We start from the raw sequence: 13,582 nt of genomic DNA, 5'->3' as shown, positions 1-13,582 counted from the left end.
TTCTCGTCGTCATATAGATATGTTTGTACTGACCAACCTAGTGCGCGATTCAAGGTACTTCTGTTCACCTGTGGATAGCATCATGGCCCCAAACGGACAACATTCAAGGCTAACTCAAGTAGCTTGCCTAACCCAGAATTCATACAAAGAAGAGAGATGCCAGGCTCAGATCAATGCCTTGTACGAGTGCTGTAATGCTTTCTACCAAGAGAAAGGAGAGGATGCAAAAACTCCCAGTTGCCCTAAACCAAGCTTGCTGAAGCTGAGAATGAAGCAACAAACTCAGGGAAACTAAAGATCTTATATAGAGATGCTCTTCATGTACAAATCGCTGTCGGTATGTCTACGTTAATAATAAGTTAATGCTGGTCAAGAGCAATGCTGGTGATTTTTCCAAAGTATGTGACAGATTCCTTTGCAGTCTCAGCTCCCACAATGAGAAGAGCTAGGCTAGTTGAGGAACTGCCAGATTGCTCTAAGACAATCTTGAGCACGCAAAGAGGCCGTATGACCTGAACGAAGATAGAGAAGCTGCTCGTCCCGAGACTCTAATGATTGCCTATTAGACATTTGATGAAAGAAAAGAAGAAGAGAAAGAAAACAGATCGTGGGAATTGAAATTTTATGCGTGTCTGCGTATCCGCGCTAGTCCATAACTGGCTTAGTTACCAAAACAACGCCCAGCCAACGGGGAACCCAAACTTTCGCTGGGCAAAGTGCTGGAAGTCCTGACCCAAATCCTCTGGGAGCTTGCTATTATTATCGTTGACACTTGCTCTTCTCTTTTACAGGGCCTATCCCCTAAAGCAGAGGCTCTCAAGTCACTCCGGACAACAGAGGGATTGATATCATCTTTTCAAGGCGCTCGCTGCGTGCGTCTGCTTCATGGCTCCTCTGTCCACAGCGGTGGGCTCTGAAGCTTCCACTGCTGGCTTTACATCGGTCAATGTTCGTTCTTCCGTTGGGTTGCGCAGGCTGGCCATATTACTATACTAACTGCTGTATAACCTGCAGTCGCACCGGAATACCTTTAACGATCCCGAAATTATCGAAATCGATGACGATGACGACGAACCCATGGAGGATGATGAGGTGGAAGAAGGCATCAATGATGGGGATGAATACGAGGATGAAAGTGTGGAAAACGGCGACGAAGAGGACCAGTCGGAGGAAGAGTCCGCTGAAGATATGAAGGGCACCGAATCGCCCTTAGAGCTCGTTCCTGCCCCAAATGGTCGAGGTATATTTCTCTGGGTATCTGCGAACTGGCGAGGAAGCTGACTCGATCTGGTGCAGGTGGTTCAGACGTGTTTACCCCCGGTTTATTCACATCGGCCGGCGCACAACAAGCGCTACATCCCCTTCGCCGCACAGCGGATCGTGTCACGCGCCAGATCGAAGCCTTTGCGGAGAGGTTGGATCGCTTCAAGCAGAAAGGCCGCACCGACGATTTTGGAAATTACCAAGCCGCGTATCAATTGGTGAAGAGCTACCAGGTTCTCGCGCAAGATGCAATCCAGGATATCTCGAAGCAGAACACCCTGAAACGCGCGAAAATGGGCTGGAGCACAAGTCGAACCAACGGCGCCGCATCGCCTGATCCCAAGACGGAGGAGGAGCTTCAACGGTTACAGCTCGAGGCAAATACTTGGCAGCTTCTCCTCAACCTCATCAGCATTGACGATCCCCCCAGCAGGGACAGCTGCAAAAAGGCGCAAGAGGCTGTCTTCCAGAAGCTCCATCGGTATTCGTCTGATCGCGAAGTCTGGGAAAGTTTCCTCAGCGCGGACCACTACGCGCTCGAATGCGTGATTATCATGAAATGGCTGGAGCACACGGCGACGACTACGCCCCAGGATATTGATTCGCTGATCTCCGAGCTGGAATCGCAGGCGGAGCGAGGACAGGGACACTGGACACATGGCTGGCTCTACACAAAGGAGACTATCAAGGGACAGAAGAGACTTCGTGCTTGGCCTCAACCTCTCGAGCCCAAGGACCCTGGCATCACGGCGTCTCTGCTGACTTCTGACGTGTCGGAGCCATTGATTACGCAATTGGATCCGGATGCGGTGACTCGGCAGAAGCAGTACCTCCAGAAGCAGGATCAATTCTACGAGCGCGCGACTTGGATGACCTGCTGGAAGATGTTGAGACAGGGGGAGAACTGGACCAAGATCCGGGATTGGGCCGAGGAACGGCTTGAAAACTGGAAAGCTGTCAGTTTATGTGGCTCCAGTGTTGATCCCGAGTCTGGGGGTGAGCGGACACCTGTTGATGATGGAATGACGCGCATGATGAACTTTCGCTCTCAGGAGTCCTGGCGAGCGGCTTGCTCTGCTTTGGCGCGGAACCCTAACATCGAAGATTTCGAACGGGCTGTCTATGCGCTACTCTGTGGGGAGACTGAGGCCGCATTCAAGGTCTGTCAGAGCTGGGATGACTACCTCTACGTCCACTTCAACAGTGTTGTTTTGTCACGCTATCAAGGGTTCTGCAAACAGTTCCGGCGCAAGCTGAACCACTCACCTACTGCGCCGGTTACCTTCGTTCCCGAGCCCGTTGGATACAGTGATTTCAACAAGTTTGTGCAGTACACGAAGGGCAACGAACGCATTGGAGTGGAGGCGCGCAACCCGTACCGCACGATTCAAGCTGCGATCCTAGGAAAAGGATATGACACATTCTTCTACTCGCTAGCCAAAGCGGTCTCGCAAGTGGCAAAGACGGCCTCTGAAGATTCATTTGTGCCGGATCTGTCCCCAACCCATGTGGACGACTCGTTGCTCATCGCCGCCGAGGACGATGATGCATTACGGATCGCGACGCATCTCTACATTATCGCCAGCTCCATTGGCTACGTCCGTTCTGACACTCAATTCTTTGAGACGGCATCCGTGAATGTCATCGGTTACATCGCAAACCTCGAGGATGCTGGCATTTACGAGGCGATACCGCTCTATGCTTCCCTGCTGCCTGCTCAACAGACCCACTCCGTGCTCGGCCGGGTGCTGATCGAGATCCTTGACCCGAGAGAGCGGAAGCAGCAAGTTCGATTGATCGAGAAATACGATATAAATATCGAGGCTGTCTTGGAAGACCAGTGGAATTGGATCAGCAGCGCTGTCTCTGCAGTTGAGCACACCAGGACAGTGAAGCGTTATCCCAAAGTTGTCCGCAGAGACGACGGAACCCGCGAGTTGGTGCCAGTGAAGACAGACTTTATCGGAACCGAGATTTCTCGCTCAGACGAGCGGTTGATCCGCAGTCTCGAATGGCTCCGGTACGTAGATGGACAATGGGGCAGAATATGCCAGCTTGGCGCTTTTCTGTACAGAAAATTCTACTGTGAGTCACCCCTTTCTTTTGTTCGCTAGGGCAACAATGCTGATGTCCCCCGGCGAAGTGTCCGGCAAACTTGCTGCGGCACGAGAGTTGAGCCGACGTATGAGGCTATCCGACGTATCGCGTGAATCATTTGGTTTTGATGTGGCGGAGTTTGGGTATGGTATTCCAAACGGGAGTGACCGTGCGACTCCAGAGCCTAGTAGCCCGACAAAGTCGAGACTGCTGGGGTCTGGGCACAAGCGGAATCGGTCTATTCCCAACGGCGTCCCCTCGGATGAGCAAACAAATATTCTTGTGATGCAGTCGCAAACAATGCGAGACTTGGAAGAGCTGACGCTGGCGTTTGACGGGTTGGAGCGATTCGGCTTGTGCTGGAAGAAAATTGACAAGTGCGTATCAAACTATGTCTGGGAGCGGGACGGTCTGCTAATTGATGTGACATTTAGGAGCAAACGTAGACGGGACTCTGGCGCAATCAAGGATCTTCGGGATGAGTTGCAATATACTCTGGATGAGATTAGCATGCATGTGGACGCGGTCCTGGACGAATGGCTCACTGCGCCCGCAGACGGTAAGTTCTACCTCGGAAGGCATGGTCTACTGGGAGTCTTACTAATGAGTTCTTGCGGTATAGAAGCGGAAGAGGCGGAGCTGGAAGAAATCCGGGTCACCTACATCCCCGAACTGTTCCTGGATTATCACAATGCGCTGTATTTTTCCGCCCACGTACTCACCAGCGAGATTCTGGTGCAGTGCATGAACCTGGCAATGCAAGTATCCGAGAACGAGTACCTGACGCGCAGCTTTGTGTCGTCGCGCCGGATGGCGGAGCTGGTCGACGCGTTGGCGCTGTCGAGTAAGGCGATGGTTCAGACCCGGGCCAAGCCTGGCAAGAGACTACTGGGAGGCGAGTCGCTGGGCATCTGGACGGTGGAGGTGCCCGAGGATGAGGAGCATGAGTTTCTTCGTCAGGCGAAATGATTTGAAATACCCACATTTTGAGTGTATGTATTATAGGTAGGATTTGCTTCCATGTATGGGTTGTTGCAGGAGGGCAATCGGGTAGAAACAATTGCATTCGGGCTGGCCTTGGGCATTTGCGGCGCTTTCAACATACAGACGACAGATAAATGGACATTGCAGGTTCTTACAGATTCATTCTCCGCTAGCTACGCTATTGGCAAGTTCTCATTCATACGGCTCCATCAGCTTATTCCCCATGATCTTAGCCGGGAACTCCTCCTCGCCCAGCGTGGTAGAATGCGCCCACGGCTTCAGCCCGTTCTCCTTGCGGATGACCCCCACAAAGCAACTACTCCACTGCTTCCGGGGATAATTCGCACAGACATCCTCGATGGTCTGCGGATTGACGAGGTGCTCATTGGCGCCGGTATTATCTACCCATGTCATCAACCACTGAAGGGGCAAATAAGTATAGTACATACCCAGCAACGTCGCCAACTGCAACAACTGCCCCAGCGCCGTGATCATGCCCTTCTCGCACAAATCCTGGTGCCGGATGATCGCCTCGGCGACACTCTCCGCCTGCTCCCTCGGCGCGACGGTCCCGATGCCTGCGGCGTCTCCCGACTGGCCGGCGGGATGCTCCACGCTCGACTGCAGGACCTCAAGGGCGAGGAAGCCGCCGTAGAACTCGAAGCTGAGGCGGGTCTTGCGCAAGTTCTTGTCTGTTGTGCCGAGGTCGTGGAGCAGGCAGGCGAGGAAGTAGGTCTCGTCGGTGAAGGACCAGGTTGGGAGGGCGTGGCGCTTGATGGCGAGGCCGAAGTGGTAGACGCGGAGCGAGTGGTGGTAGGTTTGTTCGGAGAGGTTGGTGCGGGCGTAGGCGTCTATGCGTTTTGCCAGGGGGGTGGAAGGGACGGGGGTTTGGGTGGTTGGGATGAAGGGGGGTGAGCCGGGGATGGTGCCGTTGAAGAGGGTGGTGCAGGAGGAGGGGACGGCGGTTAGGCCGTATGTTGTTACGGGGTCGAGGACGGTGGTCATTATATCAATGGTTATTTAGATAGTGTATTGGAGTTGGTGGTGGTGTAGTTGTGGTGATGGTGCTACGATGGTTGTTGCTGCGATGCATGGGGAGATAGAGAGGGAAGCGATACTCGTATGAATGATCTCATTGCCATCTTTGATTGTGTTACCTCATCTACACAAGCTGAGGGCATTATCTTTCTGCTGCTTATCGGGAATTGAGCTGCTTTGTAGTCAGCTGAAACCTTCTAGAACACAGCTCGTCTTCCATGATCTTCAGCTAAACCAAGCTACCTTAGTCTCCATTCTAATTCACTGATCATAAAGTCATATCTATCAAAGCATGAGGAGCTTCCCAATATTCTAGTTTATGTCATGATGACATGAAGTCATACATGTTGGTAGCCATAGCTATCATTTATGGAACCAAAAGTTAAATACCCCAGTGCCTCCAGTAGTCAGATAGAGAGACACTAGGTTACAGACTATCGGATTGGTATACCAATAACCATATTTGTAGACAACAAATGAGATGGCAAATACAAACAAAATGCTGGCAAGGGGTGATAGGGTAAACTGGACTCTTTCGATATTGGTCAGTTACACTCCGTAGCCATACCCGTGACTCGTGTATTATGTTACGAGTACCCTGTACGGAGACGGAGAACAGACTCAGACGACCTGTGGGTCTGAAACTGCACAGCCCACTTGCCAAGTCCACTAATCATTTCCGAACATGGAGATAGGCGGACCAGGTATTGGTGGTTTGTATAGATTGGGTGATTTGCAGCATTCTTCTTGTTTTGCAAGTGATTTCTGATAGAATAATCATGACCATAGTATTAAGGTACCATGAAGTATGGACAAGGGAGAATTAATAAATAATACTACCATAGTGCTCGAGCCATCCTCAAGAGCTGGAGGAATAATAGACTTTCGGTTGCGTCAGTGGTTATTCTTCCTGATTAGGTAGCATGGTAAACGGAATTTCGATAGCAAGTGGTAATCGGCGCAATCAATTGACGCAGAAGATTGTTTGGTAGGACGTATCCGTATGTGGGTTGATGTCGTGGCAATGATACGTTGCATTAATTTCCCAAGTTGCTTAGGTTATGAGGGTGATTGCATTGATTCACGAGGCATAGTGCGACAACTACTAAGTACTCCCTATATAGAACCTAGACTGCTCACCTCCGCTCCGTACTTGTATCTGACAAGAAAATAGTCAAGGTAATTCAGTGAGTTCATTCTTGGTAGGAAGTTGCTTGGTTCTGAAAAAGAAGAAGAAACCAAAAAAATATGAAAGTCATGGCTGATGAAACTATTGATTGGGGGAGAAAAGGAGGTGGTGTGAGGCGATTGAGGCAGTGCAAATGCAATGCCAAGTCAAGTTACCAAGTCCCTACACCGTAGACCTGTCTCCTTGATTCATCAAGGAGACGTGGCAAGATAATTCATTATTGACCTGCAATTAAACCTGATTTTGAATACTCATCCTCATCCGGTTGTCAACCATCCCTCTCCCTTTATCGCGTTATGTCACTTCGTACGGAGTACCGAAGATAGAATGGACAAACCCCGGAAGATAGCTAGCCAAGAGAAAAGTGCCTAAGTCGTGACATGCGTCAGTTCTGCAAGCAGTTAATATTTAAATTTTAAACAGCTTGGTTTTCCTTACAATACCGCCGGTCTCGATCACGGAGCGGGTCCGTCTGGGGGTTTGTGGCGTCAGACCCCCTGTCTCGTAGCCTGCCATTGGTGGCTAGAGTGGGATCGATGGAACACATTTAAAATCCGTAATTACATTACGAAATTACTACCCCAGGACCTCTCATAGAACACCACTTCTCCAAAGGTAGGTAGTGCGTACAGTTTCTAAACCTCCTGCTGTTTACCTCAGTGTGTGCTTGTCAAGCCCTGAATGTGTAGCATCAGGGATATTACAGCTTCCTCGGGGCCTTCATTCATGTCCTGGATAGTACCAACTGCAGCACTGTTGGAGGCACTTAGTCTTCCATTTGACAACAATCAGCAGCTCCTAACGACATTGCATTGCAAGGAACTCTCGTCTTTCCGTCTCGAATTGTGAGCAACTGTTCAACTGATGAGGAAGGTCACCGTGCTCTCTACGGCCTCTAAGCGTGTCTCTACCTTCATATCAACAGGAAATTCGTCCGCTCAAATCTGCATCAACTCATGTGCTTTCTCGTTGCGTGCTCCTTATGTATATCTGAGGTTGATTGTGCTGTATTAAAGCCTGGAATGTCGCCCTGCCCCTTGACACAATTTCCTTGTATGTTTTAAGGTGACTGCTTGATTCGCTCCTTCCGGGGCATTCCTGACCCAGCGTCTATCCCTTCCAGACCACACCATTACCCCAACTTTCTTGGAAACCGCTCTACGGGCTCCAAATCCTGAGCGATCATGTCATCGAATCCGAACCAAGACGCGAAGACTCCGCTTCGACGAGAACGAGCCCCGACCATCACAATAGATACATCCGCTGTGACGGCGACCCCGGCACCGTCACAACCTACCCTACAACTCTCGACCGAGCCTGTTGAGGCGAGCGATACTAGCGCTCTGTTACATTACGGCACTCCATCGCCGACGGATCTGCGCTCATCGGCCTCGATTCGCTCATTAGCTTCGTCAGAGGGCCGGGACCATGAGAGTAGGCCGACATCGCCACATAACGTATCGTCTCCCACGTCGAAACTGACCGAGTCGATGTCCAATTCCAATTTTCTCTCTGTTCCTGGCACGAGATCTCGTGGGAATTCACTTGAATCTGAAGACTCGAGTCAGACTGCCAGCAGCTATGGAGGAGAAACGTATGTGGGGCCCTTGTCTCAAGGAGCCCGTACGGATAACGGGAATAAGAACGGCGACAACAAGAAGAACGGCAATAACGATATAATTCTTAGTGATGAGGAGGCTCTCAAGCCGGACCCTGGTCGCGAGGCTGAATTTCAGGTGGAGGATAACAGATTCGCCTTCTCTCCTGGTCAGCTGAATAAACTCCTGAATCCCAAGAGCCTCGGCGCGTTCCACGCGCTGGGTGGATTGCATGGATTGGAGAAGGGATTACGTACGAACCTACGCAGCGGCCTGAGTTTAGATGAAACTACACTAGAGGGGACCGTGAGCTTCGAAGACGTTGCAGCCTCGGGAGCTCAGAACACCGTTTCCAAGTCTTATTCTGAACCCGAGAATCAAGGGCCTCCTGCCAGATCTAACACGGCTTGTGCGAAGCGACACGACAACGCGTTTGCGGACCGAAAGAGAGTATACGGCCTCAATAAACTTCCCGAGAAAAAGCCTAAGAGTATTCTGGAACTTGCATGGATTGCATACAACGACAAGGTCTTGATCCTACTGACTGTTGCCGCCGTTATTTCGCTTGCTCTCGGTATATACCAGTCCGTCACAGCCACAAATGGGGAAGCTCGGATCCAGTGGGTAGAAGGTGTTGCCATTGTCGTCGCTATCGTGATCGTGGTAGTTGTCGGTGCTGCCAATGATTGGCAAAAAGAGCGCCAATTTGTGAAGTTAAATAAGAAGAAGGAGGACCGACACGTCAAGGTCATCCGTTCCGGCAAGACAGTGGAGATTTCGATCCATGATGTGCTGGTTGGCGATGTGATGCATCTCGAACCCGGAGACCTCGTCCCAGTCGACGGTGTCTTCATCACTGGTCACAATGTCAAGTGCGACGAATCCTCAGCCACAGGTGAGTCGGATGTTTTGCGCAAGAAGCCCGGCAGCGACGTCTACCAGGCCATCGAACGCCATGAAAACCTCAAGAAGCTTGATCCGTTTATTGTTTCTGGTGCCAAGGTGTCCGAGGGTGTGGGAACGTTCTTGGTCACTGCTGTCGGTGTTAACTCGACATATGGTAAGACATTGATGTCCCTGCAAGACGAGGGTCAGACGACACCCCTGCAGTCGAAATTGAACGTGCTTGCGGAGTATATCGCCAAACTTGGTCTGGCAGCCGGTCTGCTGCTGTTCGTCGTGCTGTTCATCAAGTTCTTAGCCCAATTGAAGGATATGCATGGTGCCGACGCCAAAGGTCAGGCCTTCCTCCAGATTTTCATCGTTGCAGTCACCATCATCGTCGTTGCTGTTCCCGAAGGATTGCCCCTCGCTGTGACACTTGCGCTCGCCTTCGCTACGACGCGAATGTTGAAGGACAATAACTTGGTGCGTTTGTTGAGGGCTTGCGAAACCATGGGCAATGCAACTACTGTGTGCTCGGACAAGACCGGTACGCTCACGGAAAATAAAATGACTGCCGTTGCCGCTACGCTGGGGACTACCACGAGGTTTGGAGACAAGTCCGCTGGAGTGTCTTCCGGCCAGGCCAATGGGGACCATAATGCCAACAACTCATCGGGCAGTATGTCGCCATCTGAGTTTGCATCAAGTCTCGCGGCGCCGGTGAAGGCGCTTCTGCTCGATTCGATCGTTCTTAATTCCACTGCATTCGAAGGAGAGCAGGATGGAACAATGACATTTATTGGATCCAAGACCGAGACGGCCCTCCTCAGCTTCGCGCGGACTTACTTGGGTATGGGCTCGATTAGCGAAGCGCGATCGAATGCAGAAATCGTTCAGATGGTTCCGTTCGATTCAGGACGTAAATGCATGGCCGTGGTCATCAAGCTTGAGAATGGGAGGTACCGGATGCTGGTCAAAGGCGCGTCCGAGATTTTGCTTTCGAAATCTGCACGCATCATTCGTGATCCTACCAAAGAGGTATCCGATACGACTCTCTCGGAACAAGACCGGTCCACCCTGGAGAATGTCATTACGCACTACGCTACGCAGTCGCTCCGGACCATTGGTCTGGTGTATCGTGATTTTGACCAGTGGCCCCCTCGTGGAGCGCCTACCTCGGAGGAGGACCGTTCGCTGGCCCAGTTCGACCCCTTGTTCAAGCACATGGTACTGCTTGGTATTTTTGGTATTCAAGACCCTCTACGACCCGGAGTCACAGAATCCGTCCATCAATGTCAAAAGGCAGGCGTGTTTGTTAGGATGGTGACGGGTGATAACATTATGACTGCCAAAGCTATTGCTCAAGAGTGCGGGATTTTCACACCCGGGGGTATCGCTATCGAAGGACCCAAGTTCCGTCAGTTGAGCAATCGTCAGATGCGTCAAATTATTCCCCGGCTGCAGGTTCTGGCAAGGTCGAGTCCCGATGATAAAAAGATTCTGGTTACTCAACTTAAGAAGCTCGGGGAGACGGTTGCTGTCACTGGTGATGGAACGAACGACGCTCAGGCTCTGAAGACCGCTGACGTTGGATTTTCCATGGGCATCACTGGTACTGAAGTCGCAAAGGAGGCATCAGACATTATTCTGATGGATGACAATTTTGCATCGATTGTCAAGGCTATGGCTTGGGGTAGGACTGTCAATGATGCAGTTAAGAAGTTTTTGCAGGTAACTTTGGCAGCTTGGCAGTTCGCAATGGTCTCAAGCTAACATTTTATCGTTCAGTTCCAAATTACAGTCAACATTACTGCAGTCTTGCTCACGTTCATCTCGGCTGTGGCTAGTGGTGACGAAGAATCAGTTCTGACGGCTGTTCAGCTGTTATGGGTCAACCTTATCATGGATACTTTTGCAGCCCTTGCTCTGGGTAGGTCTTGGTGCTGAACTCCGATGGTTCCTATACATAGCTAACCGTTCTGTGATAGCAACGGACCCTCCGACTCCTCACATCCTCGACCGCAGACCTGACCCTAGATCGGCACCCCTCATCAACCTGACGATGTGGAAAATGATAATAGGACAAAGCATCTTTCAACTCGCCGTCACTCTTGTTCTGAACTTTGCTGGAAAATCGATATTTCATCTTCATTCTGCCGAGGACATGGAACGACTGAAGACGACAGTCTTCAACACTTTCGTCTGGATGCAGATCTTCAATCAATGGAAGTAAGTGAACAGTGGTCTGTGTTTACGAGGACGGAGATGGACAGTTACTGACCGATTCATAGCTCTCGTCGAATTGACAACGGTCTGAACATCTTCGAAGGCATTTTCCGCAATCGTTGGTTTATTGGTATTCAGTTCATCATCATCGGAGGTCAAGTCTTGATCGTCTTCGTGGGCGGGCAGGCTTTCTCGGTCAAACCTTTGGTGGGTTACCAATGGGGCGTTTCTCTAATACTCGGCGTGATTTCGCTGCCTGTCGGCGTTATTATTCGACTTATCCCGGACGAGTTCGTTTCCAGGCTCATTCCCAGGTTCTGGACCCGCAAGAAGGGCCCCGAGCTTGTTGTTTCGGATGAGGATCGACGCTTCGAATGGAATCCTGCTTTGGAGGAGATCAGAGACCAGCTAACTTTCCTCCACAAGGTCCGCGGTGGCCGATTGAGGAACTTGAAGCATAAGCTTCAGCATCCCCAAGAACTCCTTCCTAGATCGCGCAGTGGATCACGATCGAGAGAGAATTCTATTCCCTCGACCCCTGTTGGCGAGAATGGCGGTAGTTCACCCCAGCCTGCAACACCCGAGTCGCGCTCACGAAAGCGCACCCGATCTCGCTCTAACTCTGCTTTCGGACCCGCTGCCGCCATGGCCGGTGTGGTTGCTGGCAGTATTGCAGGATGGTCTCCGATTGAAAGAGCGCCAGGCGAAAATGACTCGGGCTTCAACGCGAGCAGCCCTCACGGGGGGCTGGATAACCAAGAGGGTATTGAAATCCACCCAGACACCGCAGCCGACGAGCGTCTCGTCGGAGATTATCTATCTACTTCCAAGTCTCCCCCGAGTCAGAACCCCGACCTGATCCCATACTTTGAACACGCTCCTCCTGCTCGTGCACCCTCCAGCCGTAGCAGACGGTCTACCTCAGGGCGATCCCGATCTAGCCAGAGCCGCTCGCGACAGAGCTAGATGACATCCCTGCCTAGTCATCCTTCATCATACGCATTTCATTTTCCTGGTCGAGACCAAATACGATGTACTCATAGACTTTTGCTTGCTCGTTGTTTGAAGCGCTTGCTCACTGTCCCGTCTTTTTCCAGTTTTCGGCTTTGCACAATATTCGATGTCTCATATTACTGCCTTCGGATGGTCTGGGGGAGTCCGCTCTTAGACTTTGCAATGTTGTGGAAACGAAATTCTCACCCCCTGTCTTAATATCCCTTTGCTTACTTGCCGATGTCTTGTGTTCTTATACTGGGGGCGGCTCCGGGATCCTGAAAATTCCGCTTACTTGCTTACTCATCTCAGATTTGTCTGATAGATCAGTCGTTCCTGCATTGGGGGTTTTGGGCCTGGCGCAAAGCGGTGCGGTCTCTTTGTTTGCTGTTTGTTCTATAGATTTGCCACTGCTACTTCCTCCTGGCTTTGCCTCGTACAGATACCAATGATAGTTGCTCTTTTGTTGTCGAGAAACTTTAGTCAAATATCATCAGTAGATACGCTACTAGTAGACAAAAAGTGCCCGCACGAAACTAGGATGGAAGAATAAATGACTGGGAGTTGGGCCCGAGTATGAACTACGGAGTATCCAGTCTGCCCGAGCTCCGTGCGCACTGCGTTGTAGTCTGTACTTGTGATCCAGGAAAGGGGGAAGAATGTGGCTATCTAGTATCTACATACTATCAGATACCTTGGGTAACATGACACAGACGGTATCAGTGCGCGAAATCAAGAATTCTGCCGAGGAGCGTCCTTCAACCTCCCTGGTTTGTCCAAAGTGAGTTCTCTTCTTTGGCAGGACGACGGATCGGATGGACTGCTGCTTGGTGTTGTTGTTAGGTTCATGTGATATTGTGCAGGTTATCTTTTCAATTTGAACAGTACGTGTATGGAGGTATACGGGGGAGAGTGTCCCATTCTCAGTCCACGAAATCAGAGAAAGTGGTCCGAGGCAAGTACCATGAGCATGTAATGAAGGTCAGGTTTTGTGCAGTCTGCGATGCTATGCACTTTTGGCGAAGCAGACTATGTACCAACCTCTCCTAGGCGTCCTGGTGTTCTCCTTACGTTGCTAGTGCATACCGTGCCGGCGCATCTGCAGAGCTTAATACTTACTACGTCCGACGGTATGTTAACATGCATGGTAGCGTGACGATTTGCGCGAAACGGAGTCCCTTTCTGGAGCTTTTTCAAAGCGTATTGGCCCTCACGGTTTAATAATAACTTGAAAGAATCCCAACGGGGCTGTTGGAGACTGAGACTATAGCCAGGGTTGATTGCAGGGAGCCGATGCCCCTGTTTCAAT

The 13,582-nt window shown here is 50.9% G+C and overlaps 3 protein-coding genes across 3 annotated transcripts; 2 read left to right on the top strand and 1 right to left on the bottom strand.

The window, feature by feature from the left end:
• Positions 1-885: 885 nt before the first annotated feature.
• Positions 886-4,329, top strand: Asppvi_002772 (nucleoporin Nup84/Nup107 family protein; the record flags this gene model as incomplete). The annotated part of the gene is made up of 6 exons (XM_043298752.1): positions 886-948; positions 1,015-1,240; positions 1,297-3,348; positions 3,407-3,737; positions 3,795-3,919; positions 3,983-4,329. The coding sequence occupies 6 exons, from the start codon at positions 886-888 to the stop codon at positions 4,327-4,329; spliced, it is 3,144 nt and encodes a 1,047-aa protein (XP_043154687.1).
• A 207-nt stretch (positions 4,330-4,536) lies between these two features.
• Asppvi_002771 (putative urea hydro-lyase/cyanamide hydratase) lies at positions 4,537-5,349 on the bottom strand (the record flags this gene model as incomplete). The annotated part of the gene is made up of 2 exons (XM_043298751.1): positions 4,537-4,745; positions 4,794-5,349. The coding sequence occupies 2 exons, from the start codon at positions 5,347-5,349 to the stop codon at positions 4,537-4,539; spliced, it is 765 nt and encodes a 254-aa protein (XP_043154686.1).
• A 2,406-nt stretch (positions 5,350-7,755) lies between these two features.
• pmcA (putative P-type calcium ATPase) lies at positions 7,756-12,246 on the top strand (the record flags this gene model as incomplete). The annotated part of the gene is made up of 4 exons (XM_043298750.1): positions 7,756-10,785; positions 10,843-10,984; positions 11,043-11,283; positions 11,346-12,246. 4 exons carry the CDS (start codon positions 7,756-7,758, stop codon positions 12,244-12,246), a joined length of 4,314 nt encoding a protein of 1,437 aa, XP_043154685.1.
• Between the last annotated feature and the right edge of the window lie 1,336 nt (positions 12,247-13,582).

This window comes from Aspergillus pseudoviridinutans (assembly GCF_018340605.1).
Source record: "Aspergillus pseudoviridinutans IFM 55266 DNA, scaffold_2, whole genome shotgun sequence".
In the NCBI taxonomy this organism is placed as follows: Eukaryota; Fungi; Ascomycota; class Eurotiomycetes; order Eurotiales; family Aspergillaceae; genus Aspergillus; species Aspergillus pseudoviridinutans.
This window is presented reverse-complemented; position numbering and strand designations above follow the sequence as displayed.